The sequence below is a fragment of the Medicago sativa genome, chromosome 4 (genome assembly GCF_051527215.1).
Source record: "Medicago sativa cultivar Bolivia chromosome 4, Bolivia_mono, whole genome shotgun sequence".
Lineage (NCBI taxonomy): Eukaryota > Viridiplantae > Streptophyta > Magnoliopsida > Fabales > Fabaceae > Medicago > Medicago sativa.
In genome coordinates this window covers 19,882,578-19,898,160 of record NC_140752.1, presented here as the reverse complement: position 1 = coordinate 19,898,160, position 15,583 = coordinate 19,882,578, and the positions used below count along the sequence as shown (strand labels likewise).

The window sequence follows — 15,583 nt, the reverse complement described above, 5'->3', positions numbered from 1 at the left end:
TTGAGACAAATTGGTTTGCTATAATTATTATGAAACAAAAGAATGTTTTTGTATATAGGCGAATGGAGAGTATTAGTCACTTTATAACACCATAAATAAGACTAAAGGGGTGTGTTATTTGTGTTAGTGGTGGAGTGATGGATGTAAGTCATATTGGACAAATATATAACTACTAAACAAATTCTCCTAAATCAAGTGCAGGCATGTGCCCACAGTCTCTTATACATGGCTCCGCCCCTGCTCCTGCATTAATTAACTAACGCAAGTGTTAAAATCTGCGCAGCTTAAGTCACGCAGCGTGAGTTAAGTTGCGCAGAGTTCTTTTATTTACTTTATTTATTTATTTATTTATTTATTTACTTTATTTACTTGTTTAATTTATTTATTTACTTTATTCTAATTTATTTATTCACTTTATTCAAATTAATTTATTTGCTTTATTCTAATTTATTTATTCAGTTTATTCAAATTAATTTATTTACTTTATTCTAATTTATTTTTCACTTTATTCGAGTTTATTTATTTACTTTATTCAAATTTATTTATTCAATACGCAATCATAAAATAAATGCAAAAATTAACAAAAATAAAGGAACAAAAATAATAGATATAAAATATCATTTTATTAATATAATTCTTATTACATTTACAATGAGGTAAAACTAAATGTGCGGAAGAAAAAAAAACCACTAGAAAACCTACCTACCTGGGGTAAAACTAAAAAAAAAAACCACCAGAAAATCTAGCTTCCTGTGGTAAAACTAAAAAAACCATAAGAAAACAAACCTCCCTGGGGTAAAACTAAATCTGCACATTTAGTTTTACCCCAAGAAGGCTACTCACCAATCTTTTTTTTTACTCCAAGGTTGAGCTCTTTTTACACCAAACCCTAAAAATAATAGATATAAAAGAAGGAGATTCATAGGGGGGAGAAGGAGATTCATAGGGGGAGATAGTGAGGAGGAGAGTGAGAATGTGAGATGGTGTGAGGAAATAGGGAAGTTTGGAGGTGTATTTATAGGGGGAAATTGTAACAGGTTATATCTACCATAAATATAATAAAAAAATGTGTAAAACATAATAAAAAACGTGCAAAACCAATTAAAATCACTTGACCAAAGTCCAAAAAACGTATGTTCTTGAGCTCTGACCAACCGACCAACCTGCGTGAGTTAACTCGCGAACATGCCAGTGGTGCGTAAGTTAAGTCACGCATAGCTATAAGGTCACGCAGGAGTATATCTGAAAAATTCAGTTAGGTGCGGGTGCTTTGTGTTGGGAGAATAACATAATTCTTATACTCCCTCCGTCCCGGAATAACTGACCCATTTTCTAAAAAAAAGTGTCCCAAAATAACTGACTCATTTCAATTTTCAATATAACTTTCATCATTCCCAATACAATATAACACTAAATAATACTACTTTTATCATTCTCAATACAATATATTCCACTTTCCCCTTTATTTATACATTTTTCTTAATATATGTGAAAAACAAAATTGTGTCAATTAAATTGGGACGGAGGTAGTTGTTATTTATCTTCCACCTCATCCACCATCTTTTAATCTTGGCTGTATGATATGGTCTCATTTGCATAATCGACCTACATCCCCTAAGCATTCCATCACTGCTCCACTTGAGAACTTTTGATGTGGCGTTGATATTTTACGCTTTAAGATAAATATGTTTTCATGAATATATCAACTATTCGTTTTAGTCTCTTTAAAAAAATTCTTTACTTTTAAGTCTTTATTAAATTTTCAATCAATATTTTGGTCCTTATTTTTAAGTCAACTAATGTATTTTTGTAATGAAATTGTGCAGAAATGTGTAGAATATTGCAAAAATGTCTCCAAAAAATTATAATTATTTAATAAAACTAGAATTAAATATCAATTTTTAACCGTCAAAATATAAAAATTCATATTTAATTCACGTTTTGTTAAAAAAAATCTAACTTTTTTTTTTAAAAATTTTATTCAAAAATATGAATTCTACATGAGTTTATTTAAAAGGTGGGACCAAAAGTGAAGATGGAAAACTTTTGGGGACTAAAAGTCGAATAATTTTTTTAGAGGGACTACAACGAAAAGTTAGTATATTTATAGGAACCAAAACATATTTAACCTTACATTTTATGATTCTTTGGTTTTGTTTCATCGTTATTTTTAATTTGCTTCAAGTTTGTACCCCATGTGTTAGCTAAAATGCCCGAGAGTAACCCATTTTTCTGATATCAAATTTTTTGTACGACACTTATTGTAACTATCGTCAAATTTAGAATTCTCTCATCTTTACAAATGACTTGTCAATATGTGTTTGAATTGTCATTTCGAGACTACATGTGGTCGATACGGGTAAACATTGCAACATACACACATGCATACATATATATAAATAGATGAAATAAAAGACCGTGGATCTCAAATTATTCTTCACTATTGATCATGTGTGAAAGAAATTAGTCTGGTTGTAATTAAAATTTTGGTTTGTTAACGTCGTTTTTTTTTTTTTGAAATTTTGGTTGTAGTTAGTATATTTGACTCTAGAAACATGGACGGAAATAATTTTTTCACTTTTACTTTATCCCTTAATATATATATATATATATATTTTAAGAGACTTTTATGGCCAGTGGCGGATCTCTATTGAGACCCTCAGGTGCCACTGCACCCCCCAACTTCTCTATAAATATCATATTAGTAATAATATATCACAGTTTAACGGCTGTTGTAGTGGTCAAACACCCCCTCATCCATCTCCTGGCCGTGAGTTTGATTCTCTCACACCTCTCACACCCTGTTTTTTTCTCTCACACCCTGTTTTTTTATTTTTTTTTCACCCTGTTTTTTTATATTTTTATTTGTATTTTTAAAGTTTTATATTCAAAAAACACTCTCACACCCTGTTTTTTTATATTTTTTTATATTTTTTTTTATATTTTTATTTGTATTTTTAAAGTTTTATATTTTATATTCAAAAAACAGTCCTGGTGGGAGTTGAACCAGTGCCCTCCATGCAACATTCAAGCAAACAAACCACCACAACAATTCATAATCCTGGCAATTTTTTGAAACTCTTTAATATATATTCTATCAATATTTGGCATCCCCAACAAAATATCTCAAGATCCGCCACTGTTTATGGCTTAATATAAGTACATTTATGAAAGCATTAAAGATTAAATAAAATTACACTCTTTTATCTATTTTTTTTTTACAAATAGCCCGGTGGTTATAGTTCAACATTTTAAATACGAGGATGTGGGTGTCTAACATTTAAACCCCAACTCTGCATATAATATATACAATATTCATACTAACTGAGTTAAGTTCAACATAATGCTTATCACATTTCCCTTACACTATCATCTTACAATTATATGTATATTTGCCCTTTGGGACTATTCAGTCAAAGAATTATGCTCTTCTTCCAACAAGATTTACTCACTCCCAACCAAACTCAGCATAACTTAACTCACGCAAAAAATTCACACTAAACCCTCGACATGAGTCAACTCACGCCTAGTTCATAACCTAAGTGAGTTAGTTAATTTACGCAGGGTTTATAACCTACGTGAGCGTAACTTGGAGTATTTTTGGAAGTTTGATTAAGAACGACCAATTTTTTATAGGTGAAGAGCAGAAATCTTAGTCAAAAGAAAATGGATGTGGAAACCAGAGAAGAGACCCTCACCGACCGTCCCCACTCCGACCATTAATATCACACGTTTCATTCATTCTTATATTATATTTCTGGGTGGGTCAGATTTTGGATTTTCATCGTTCTTATATAATTAAGATACTCTCAACTCAAGTCCCTACCAAGTACCAATGGCATCAACATCATCATCTTCAACTACATTCTGCAACCTCAAATTCCATTCCAAAAGACCCAACAACAACAAAAACAACAATGCTTCCTTTCTTCCTCGTATTCTTCACATGAAACAGGAGGAGGTGAAGGAGAACAACCACGACAACAACACCAACCAAATCAACCGAAGGTTTCTACTTCCTAATTCTTATATATTTTCATTTGTTCCTCATATTCTCAAATCTCTTACACTTCATTTTTTATTTTATTTTATTAAAGACAACTCATATTGAGGAGCAGTGAAATAGCAACCATTGGTGCCATCTTCAATTTCAGGTACCATGTTTTTCCTCTCTCTTTGAACCAAATAAAAATGTTGCTTTTTGAATGTCAATATGATATTTTGTTTTTCATTCAATATTTTATATTATAGTAAAAATTGTGGAAATTAGACTTAGGTGGTTTGGATATGACCCGTGGATTCTAAGTAACAAAAGTAGATGAGATGGAAGATAGTCACATCATTAGAGGCAGAGGAAGACTTGGAAAGTTCTAGGCTTTGTTTGGTAAGACACATGTTTGAACTAAAGATTATGACTTATAGTTTATAAGCTCGTATGATGACTAAAAAAGACTCGTTTTATAACTGTCATTTTCACATGGCTTATAGCTTATAACATTTTTCAATAAGCTAACTCAAGTAGCTTTTAGCTTATCACTTTTTATCTCAATTTCATCCCTGGAATGATAATTGGAAACAATAAATATTAATTAAATATATATTTTTATGTCATTTCATATCTACAAGCTACTTCAACGGCTAATTTTACCAAAGACTACAAATTCAATCAACTAACTTATCCACTACCAGTTATCCATTATTGTTACCAAACAAAGCCCTATAAATTATTGAGTTAGATATAAATACGGTATATGAACATATGATAGAACATTATGGTATCTTTTGATCCATGTAGCCGACCGCAGTCCCCACTCAGTGGGATAACACTTGGTTGTTGTTGTTGTTGTTGGGAGAATGGCCTATGTTTAACGTATGGAAGAACTTTGAACACGATTACCTCCAATGGAAGAAACCTATGAAAAATCAATACAAATTATAGGAAATTGGATAATATAACTTTTAGGAAAAACTTATCACTGTGAGTTTACCTTATTTCCTGTTGAATTGTAGCAACAGATGATATACCATGGTTATTTTATAAGGGCTTAATTAAGTTGTTTTGCTATGTGTTCCGATACAGTGGGAAGAAGCCTGAATATCTTGGAGTTCAGAAAAACTCATCAGCATTGGCTCTGTGTCCAGCAACTAAGAATTGTGTATCAACCTCTGAGAATGTCAATGATCTTACTCATTATGCTCCTCCTTGGTAAAGTTTCCTTTTCCCACGTTAATTTTAACCTTAGTTTTCTGAAACTATATGAATTATCTATGATTTATGTTTTTCATTTAAGGTTTAGTGATGTTTATCAGATATCTCCAATACATTGTTTTTTGAGGAGGAGCTGCTAAACCAGATTTAGGAGATATAATCAATTTTTTTATTAATTAAAATTGTACTAATGACCATTTTACAACCGCACCTAGGAAGATTTGAACTTTGTATCTTGAAGTTACAATTGTAAGCTCTTACAACAAAGTTAGCACCTCAAGTGTATATAACTTATTAATATGAGGTTTAGTCCAAAAAGAGCCTATAGCATATATATGTGTGAATCATGTTGCAATAATTTACTTCAAATAATTTAACACGTTTTGTACCAACCAATGTTGACTTGACTTGTTCACTGTTGAATGTTGACTTCAATTCTGGACTGTGGAAGTAATGCAACGTTTTGTTTGTTTGTTTGTTTATTTATTTATTTATTATTATTTTAACTTTTCATTAGCTTGGTCCTTCAATTAAAATATGAACTCTATTGATCATTAGTGGTGTCACTTTATTAAAAAAAATTAATCATTGTACAGGAACTATAACCCTGAAGGCAGGAAAAGTCCAGTGAGCAGAGAAGAGGCAATGGAGGAACTAATAGAAGCGGTAATAAATCTATTGAAACTGAAAATACTGAGTGAAACCTTATTTTGGTCCATAAAATTATAGAATGTTGTCATGTTTGTCCCTAATAAATCACAAATGGGAAATTGTCAATCATTTTAGTTAAATAAGTAACATTTTGAGTCTTAGACTCTTAGTTAATAACTAATAGAAGTAATTTGACATTCAAACATAATTTTTCTAGAAACATCCTATTTTATGGATTAGTCACAGAAAGTAATGAGTAGACTAAAATAATCAACAATTTACAATTTTGGAATGCCGTCGATTTCTTAATTTTAGGGACTAATTTCGGGATTCACTCAAAAACTATTCTATTTGAGTTGTAATACATGTTATTTGCACTTCTCAAATCATTGAAGTGAAGCTGAAAACCAGTTGTTGATAATTTGACAGATAGAATTAACAAGACCAGACAAGTTTACACCAAAAATAGTTGAAAGGAAAGAAGACTATGTTCGAGTTGAGTATCGAAGCTCAATCTTGGGGGTATGTATGAAATAAAATCATCATATTGATTTTCATTTAATACATTTATATGATTCGATGAACATGTTCTAATCACCTCCTCCTCACATTGCCATGTAAACAGTTTGTAGACGATGTTGAGTTTTGGTTCCCACCGGGTAAGGGCTCAATCGTGGAGTATCGATCTGCATCAAGGTTGGGAAACTTTGATTTTGATGTGAATAGAAAAAGAATAAAGGTAAAACTCCATCACTCATATCTACTTGCTCTACTGCTTTCTCCATTGTTATGTTAGATAGGGTGATTCTGTTAGAAACTAGTACCACCAAAGTACAATTTATTTGTAGAAACAAACTTTTATTGATGGTAGAATATGTTTACAACTGAAACATTATTACACACAATAGAGTACTGTCATGATAAGAGGTCTAACAGATTCATTGTTAATCACTTTTTAATTCATTGTTTTCTGTGATTAACTAAAAATTTGAGTCCCAATAAACGTTTTTTCAATGCTAATCACTTACTTCAAAAAAACAAATTTGTTTAAAAAAATAATTTAGTTTGTATGCACCGTCAGTGTAAACCTTTTTTATATGTACATTTAATCAAATCTCACTTTATAGATATTTAAGCAGATATTTTATAGATCAACATAACAAAGGGTTATATTGTGTTTTGATCAAATACATGTGTAAAAACAGTTTTACACCGTTGTTGCATATTAATTAGAGTTTAATTAGTATGCTCTGTCAGTGTACAATTATTTTACACATGCATCCAATTATGTGTTGTCACGTCAATTAATGAATATGACAATTCATATCTTTTCATGTTTATTAGTTGACGTGGCAACACATCATTGAACACGTGTAAAATAATTGTACACTGACAGAGTATAGTAATTAAATTCTATTAATTAATCTCTAAATAATAAGTTGACATGTTCTATATGGTATGCAGAAAGTGTCTTTGATTACAAAATTATCTTACAAAAGTACATCTTGCTTATTGACAGGCATTGCGACAAGAGTTGGAGAAGAAAGGATGGGCATCTCAAGATACTACTATATGAATAAACTTATGCAAGATTCATATAAGCAATTAGCATAACCAATTAAAACATTGTTGTTAGTGCATTGTAACCTGCAATACTTTTTTATTAGATTACAAAGTTCACACAATCAGGAAGGAATGATATGAAGATATATTGTCTTGAATCATCTCTAACTTATATTTGTGGCCCCACTTAATTAACTATACCAAATAAGATGGTATTTTATTTAACAATCAACGCAATGGAGTTTGAAACTAAGATTTCGTGTAGTCTCCTCAAATCCCAAATTATGGATTTTTGTTAAGAAGCAGAAAGCGATATGTTAAAATATCCCTAAACATAACAAAAGAGCTACCACTACATTGTGGTAAGAATTTTGCTCTCCACCCAGCACATTTTGCTCGCGCCCTGCAGCCATGCCGAAAATGCCCATGCGCTAGTTAACTTGCGCAAGTGTAAATTACTGCGCAAGTTAATTCACGTGGTGCAAGTTAAGTGGCGCAAGGGTACTTTTTTTTTTTAATTTATTTACTGTTTTCAAATTATATTATTAACTTATTCAAAATTATTTTCTTTATATTAACTTTATTCAAATTATGTTATTTTCTTAACTTTATTAACTTTATTCTAAATTATTTTATTAACTTTATTTTGAAATTATTTTGTTTACATTAATCTAAATTATTTTCTTAATTTTATTCTAAATTATTGATTCGATATTATTCTTTAAATAAATACAAATATAAATAAAGGTAAATACAATATTAGAAACTAAAAGCAAATATAAAATAAAGGAACAAAATTGAGGCATAAATAATATCTCATTTTATTAATAATTCATACATTACAATAATTCATAACTAAAAGCAAATATAAAATAAAGGAACAAAATTGAGGCATAAATAATATCTCATTTTATTAATAATTCATACATTACATTAATTCATATAATAAGTTTGAACTTATTCACTAAATCTACTTATTTTCTCCTTGGGGTAAAAAGTGAACAATCTTCGTGGGGTAAAATAGTGAGCAGCCTTCTTGGGGAAAATACATCATCAACCCTTGGACTAAATTTAAATCTGTTTTTTTTTTACCACAAGAAGTTCTTTTTACCCACGCTAAAAAGTTTCTTCGGTTAAAAAAACAGGTTTAAAATTATCCCAAGGGTCGATCACTTCCCCAAGTCGGCTACTCACTATTTTACCCCAACGAAAATTGATCACTTTTTACCACAAAGAGAATATAGAAAGAAAAAAAAAACAAAAGAAAGAAAGAAAGAAGAGAAATAGAGGAGAGAGTGAGGAGGGGGAGAAAGTAGTATGGTGTGAGGAATTAGGGAAGTATGGAGGAGTATTTATAGGTAGAAATGGGAGCCTAGGTTGTAACTACCAAAAATGTGGTAAAAAAAACGTTTAAAGTTTGTTAAAAACGTGTGGATTGAAGGTTGAAAATGTGACCACCGTCCACAAAAATGTGTGTTCTTGAGGACAGACCACGGCCAACGTGCGTGAGTTAACTCGCGCATAGGCCAGTGGTGCGTGACTTAAGTGACGAATTGCTTACAACGTGCGTTAGTTAAGTCACGCTGCGTGACTTAACTAACGCAAGGGTATATTTGGAAGCAGTGCAGGGTGCGAGCAAAACATGCTGGGTGGAGAGCAAAATTTTTGTGGTAAAGCCAATAATGATTGGACCAACATGAGTAAAAATCACAACAAATACCCGAGTTGAAGTTCTTTAACCACCATCATAAATGAAGCTTAATGCGCTCAAGCAGCTGATCCAAAGTCATATGCTTATTGTTGAAAATTCCATCGTTGCATTCCTTTCATATGACTCAGATGCTTACCCACCAAAATACCTGAAGACAGACGCGGATATCCTTTGTGAACATGTGCGCCGCTGACCTGTAATGCAAGAGAACCAATATCACATGGAAGAACAGTAGAAATCTCAAGGCAGCTAAGAACAAGATGCCAAACTTGACTAAAAAGGTCACATTCCAAGACGAGAGGGTTGATCGTTTCCTCTTTCCCACAGCCTCCCGAACACAGCAACGAACATGATATAACCACCCCCTGGCGAATCAAATTGTCCTGAATTTGAATTCACTTGTTAGTAACTCTCCAAGCAAATAACATCACTTAGAGGCAACACTTTGTTCCAAATAACGTCGGAATACATATCATTATCAAGCTGATAGTTAAGAGTGAGAATCTGATAAGCTCCTTTGACTGAATAGCCCTCTACAGGGTCATGCTTCCAAACCCATTTGTCTAAAACGATATCCTGCAAAACAATAACGTAACACACTCTGCCCACTGGTCCTCTAAGGCAAACAATCTTTTCTCCACCCTTGTTCATCCGCTCCCCACCCTTACCTCCACATATCAGCTACATTAACATAAGGATCACTACTAAACGAGCAAATCGAGAGTGCAACATAACCACATCTATCCAAAGGGCCACTCCAAATAAAGATATATTTGATCATTAGAAAGCTCAACGTTTTTAGCTTACGGAGCTTTTGCTAAAGATGGTTTGTTGTATGGAACTTTACAACAAAATATAAGGTTTTTCTGCTTCTAGAAAATGGATTATACCTTTTCTTCAATCAAACCTGATGCTTCGGATCAAAACATATTTTAGATCAATTCAAATAATATTTTAAAAATTCTTATATGCACCGGGACACATGATTAGTTAAAGACAAAGTAATTGGCAATAAATATTAATCTTCATTTTCATTTCTTAATTAATATCTAAGATTATGCAAATCCATAGTTCATATTTTTTTACATTATAAAAACACAAGTTTGAATTAGAAACTCAATTTATAACTAGAAGAGAGAATATGGGTTTAAGAAGATTCAATCATTGGATTCCCCTAAACCCCAAAACTACAAGAGAGGTATGACTTGTATGGCTTGGAAGCATCACTATTGGATCAAAACCTTCACTTGGCTCCATGCTCATTCCTACAAACAGAAAACAAACAAATAGGAATTTCGCTTTCCACCTAGCACTTTTCGCTCCCACCGTGCAACCAGTCCGAAAATACCCCTGCGCTAGTTAACTAGCGCAAGTGTAAAAAAGTGTAAAAAAAGAAGGACTTAAATTTTACACTTGCGTGACTTAAGTCACGCGGCGTGAGTTAACTCACGCAGAAATTAACACTTACGTGAGTTAACTCACGCTGGTATTGTTTTTCTAAACTCACGCAGTCTTTCAATGTAATGAGAAAGAATAGTGGGGACCACAAGCAAGAGAAGGGAGAGTGTTGATGAAGAGGAGAAGCGATATTCTAGTGATGAAGATATATGTGTAACGGAGAATCCAAGGTTGATGGGGAATTTGCAGAGTGAAGAAAAGGAATACTTTAGTGGGAGTATTGTGGAATCCATGAAAGCAAACTGGGTTGCTTTCCAAGCTGAACCTGTGCTCAATACCATTCTTTAGTGGGAATACTTTAGATTAATTGAAGATGAACAGAAAGAAACTATTCTCTTCATCAACACTCTCCCTTCTCTTGCTTGTGGTCCCCACTATTCTTTCTCATTACAGTGAAAGGCTGAGTTTAGAAAAACAATACCAGCGTGAGTTAACTCACGTAAGTATTAATTTTTGCGTGAGTTAACTCACGTAAGTGTTAATTTCTACGTGAGTTAACTCACGCCGCGTGACTTAAGTCACGCAAGTGTAAAATTTAAGTCCCTCTTTTTTTACACTTTTTTACACTTGCGCTAGTTAACTAGCGCAGGGGTATTTTCGGACTGGTTGCAGGGTGGGAGCGAAAAGTGCTGGGTGGAGAGCAAAATTCAACAAATAGTAGTAAAAGGGTCTTAAAAACATAACAAAATGACCAAGATAAAATATAAGAGAGCAATAGATGGTACTGAACAATATATTAGAATAGTGTTATTTGAACATCTATTTGTTTGACAACCAAATAGACAACCATATTTTTACAAAGAAAAACATGTATTGACACGAAAACCAAAGTAATAGAGAGAGAAAGTAAAAATGTAATGTGAGTATGTGAGAGAAAGTTGTCAAAAAAATTGTTATAAAATGGTTGTTCAAATATCATTTCTCTAACCTTAAACCCAATGCATTTAGTATCATCAAAACAATCCAGCACACCATTCTAATTGTTGAAAATATAGTAGGATCTTTATATTTATTGTATAAGATTATTATACAGGCATATCATATCTTGTAAATAGGAATAATATCCTGGAGTCTATATAAAAACATTTTATACTCAATAATTCATGAATCTTAAAATAGACTCTGATGTGCTGTTGAAAGTTGAACCACAGTTTTACAACATTATGCCTTTGTTTTCTCTCATTCAACAACACTAATAAAAACATTTTATATTCAATAATTCATGAATCTTAAAATGCACACATTAACTAATTCATATAGACAATATATTGCAATTTTTCAAAAAACAACGAAAACACTAACAGGTACCAAGAAATGAGAAACGAAAAAGCACTGAAATGTTGTATTAGGATTAGGAAGGATTAATCAGTTGAAAGGTACCAAGAAATGAGTAAGATGGAGCACAGGCAATACTATTACTATATTCGTGTTAAATACCAAGGCCTGTATTGAGGTGATAACAGGTCCTACTATCTAGTAATCAACAAAGAGAAGCTTCCAGACACAATAGATACCAGGAAATTGAAGATAGTTAGATGCAATATAGTTTCTCACGTGCTTAGCGGTCTTGAAAAAGTTTGCAATATAAATAGTAATTTTTTCTGTAAAAGTGTTAAGATTCTTGGACTCACCAAATACCTAGCGGACAAACCCTTTTGCAAAGCTTTTACATCAGCTTGAAAACCAGAAGCCATTTACACACTTCTCAGCTCTGCCAAAAATTAGCTTGCTGTTTGGTCATGGTAAATGGGAATTGAGATCAATGAGAACAATGAAGAACTAGGTCGTGAACAATGAAAAGTGGAAAGGAGCAAGATAAGGTGTTTGATAGTATCGTTAAGGTTAAGAATCTACCTCAATTGCAACGTTACCATACAAATGTAATCATGAGAATTGAGAAAGATTGCAATGTGAATCTTTCATAATCCCATAAAATCACCACTGATTATAAGAAATAAAAAAAGATAAAGGATGCTGCATAATCATGCAAATACCAACTCATACAATGAATACAACACAAGTGAAATAGTAGAAGTGATTACTAAGAAGAAACAGGAAGTGGGAGGATAAAAGTTGGAAACATGACAGATAAGTAGTAGCAGAAATTAAGAACACAAATGGCCTCATGACAGAAAGGACACCAAAGAAAATGTTAAAAAGCAAATCAAAACATATATGTCTCTATCTCAAACAATCTAGACTTTTACAACAAAATATGCGCAAATAGTTTCTGCATAGTCCAAATGACATAGTAATTAAACTATCCACTAACAAAACTAATACACATTTTGCAACACTGGTAACGAAACCAAGCCTACTACATCATTAAACTGAACCAAAAGCTTTCAAGAGTTCACATGGCAGGTTATGTTCACATAGTTTACTATTTCCTGTGATTCATAAACAAAAATTATTTTAGAAACTGTGATCCAAACAAGTCCCCTATGGTATCCCGACCACGACTTTGCTGGTCCGTTTAATACTTAGAATCATAAAAAGTTTTTACAATATTCATGAACAGATGATAAAGATGATCTCATCTTTCCCAAACTGCAAATTCAGACATAAAAGAGAAATGTTAAGAGTGATTGGAAAATCCCATTTTAACTTATCTGAGGCAATAAGATCTTGTGACATAGCTTACTCAAATAATATTTATAGAAGCTATAAGTTCGAGCTTATTTTGATATGCTCTTCAGGATAGCTTATATAAACAGTTCAAAAAAAGCCAGTGCAAAGTTTATCAGAACAGCTTATGAAGCTTTTGCTAAAGGTGGTTTGATGTATGGAACTTTACAACAAAATATAAGGTTTTTCTTAATCAAAAAATAAAATAAAATAAGGTTTTTCTGCTTCCAAAAGTTCGATTATAATTTTTCTTCAATCAAACCTGATGCTTCGGATCAAAACATAATTTATGTCAATTCAAATGATATTTTAAGGATTCTTATATGCATCAGGACACAGGATCAATTAAAGGACAAAGTAATTGGCAGTAAATATTACTTCAATTTGATGACTTGAGCTAGTTCAGAATATCTGAAGCAAAAGAGCAATGACCTGCCAAGAGACATTTGGTCTAGTGGTTAGTGACCCTTACAAGGTACTTCTCCTATGTTCATTACCACCTCTCTCCAAGCAAGAAAGACAGAACGATGATCTATCTGTATCAAATGTTATCACCTATATGGCTATATGGTTGTATTGTACATATCACATGAAATTTAGACTATACTGTAGCCCGGAAGTTTAAAGACATTTCTTTTATCTATCATTTCCCTTAACCTCTCAACATCTTTGAATCTCCCAACACCAGCAAAAATATTGGACATTAGAACATAATCACCACCATGTCCCTTCTTCATCTCCAGTATCTTCTTGGTCACCCTCTTACCAATTTCAACATTGTCATGAACGCTACAAGCACCAAGAAGCGTCCTCCAAATAACATCATTCGCGACCTCACGGGGAACCTGCAAAGCAACCTGCTCAGCTTCTTCTAACCTCCCTGCCCTCCCAAGCATATCTATCACACAACCATAGTGCTTGACATCCGGCACAAGTCCGTAATCATTCACCATTTTACCGAAAAACTCAAGCCCCTCCTCAACCAATCCACTGTGACTACAAGCACTCAAAATACTGAGGAATGCCACATGATTCGGCCGCACACCAGCCTTTTCCATTTTTTCAAAAGTATCCACAACCTCCCTCACCATCCCAAATATAGCATAACCAGACATAACCGTATTCCACGACACCGAATTCCTCCTCCAGTCAGGCATCTCCGAAAACAATCTACTCGCACTCTCTATACATCCACACTTAGCATACAAATCAATCAACGCATTCAAAATCCTTATATCAACCGCATTAAACCCTCTCTTCTCCACATACCCATGAACCGACTCACACACCTCAACATTCCCAAGATTAGCAATAGCAGGAAAAACAGTTAAAAGAGTAACCTCATTAGGCTCTATCCCATCAACCTCAATCATTTTCCTAAACAAAGCCAAAGCTTTAAAAGGCTTATTCATCCTCGTATACCCATCAATCACAAGAGTCCACGACACCACACTCCGAACCACCATTTGATCAAAAACCGACCTCGCAAACTCAAGCTGACCCCATTTAATCAAACCACTAATAAAAACATTCCAAGTAACCGTATTTCTCTCCTGCATTTCACCGAACACCTGAGCTGCATCAACCAAAAAACCCCAATTTGAGTACATATGAAGCAACCCAGTTTGCACAAAGACATGATTCTCAAAACCCATTTTAATAACAACACAATGAAGGTGAAAACCAAAATGGGTTGTGTTTAAATTTGCACAAGCATGAGCTAAAAAGGTCAATGTGAATGAATCAAGTGAAAGAGTGTGTGTGAGGTTGTTGAGAGTGTGTGTGAAGAATTTAAGGGATTCATGAGGGAAAAGGGAGAGAGAATATGAACGTATAAGGTTGTTGAAGAGGAGTAATGAAGTAAGGTTATTGTGAAAAGGGTAATGGTGGAAGAGTGAAGAAGTGATGATTTGAGAGTGAAGTTGTTGGAGAAAATGGTGGTGAGGTGAAGGGTTGTTGAGAAGAAGAGAGAGGAAGTGTTGTGGGTGCTTTGGTTTGGGATTTTGATGAATGGTTTTATGAAATATTGATTTTCCAATACAGGATGAAACATGGCGATTCAACTTCATATGTGACATTGTTTGTTAATAGCAACGTTAAACAGGTCATGTTATGCTGGAAATTATATATGTTCTGTTTTTTGTCGTTGTTTGAGTTGAAAAAGTCTGAACTTCGCGGGGTAATTGCAGTTGACACATAAAACATACATTGTTTTGAAGCATAGTGTCATTGTGTTTGCAGTTTGGTTTGGATCGGTTCTAATTCAAAAAGTTAAATACTCGTTGTTCAACTTGTTTGTATGACTTCTAAATAGATATTTTGAACTGATTTGATATAATTTTATATGGTTTAATTTGGATATG

The 15,583-nt window shown here is 33.1% G+C and overlaps 1 protein-coding gene and 1 pseudogene across 2 annotated transcripts; one reads left to right on the top strand and one right to left on the bottom strand.

Annotated features, from left to right (window-relative positions):
- The first annotated feature begins 3,756 nt into the window (after positions 1–3,756).
- LOC146927054 (uncharacterized) lies at positions 3,757–7,676 on the top strand. Its single transcript, XM_085700456.1, has 7 exons — positions 3,757–4,008; positions 4,098–4,154; positions 5,081–5,206; positions 5,806–5,875; positions 6,290–6,382; positions 6,486–6,599; positions 7,380–7,676. Exons 1-7 carry the CDS (start codon positions 3,836–3,838, stop codon positions 7,434–7,436), a joined length of 690 nt encoding a protein of 229 aa, XP_085556582.1. The 5' UTR covers positions 3,757–3,835; the 3' UTR covers positions 7,437–7,676.
- Positions 7,677–10,139: 2,463 nt separating this feature from the next.
- On the bottom strand, positions 10,140–15,478 carry LOC146927053 (pentatricopeptide repeat-containing protein At1g09220, mitochondrial pseudogene; annotated as a pseudogene). Its single transcript, XR_015005585.1, has 2 exons — positions 12,224–15,478; positions 10,140–10,399 (listed from the first exon to the last, which is right to left on the bottom strand). The product of XR_015005585.1 is annotated as a pentatricopeptide repeat-containing protein At1g09220, mitochondrial pseudogene (transcript).
- Between the last annotated feature and the right edge of the window lie 105 nt (positions 15,479–15,583).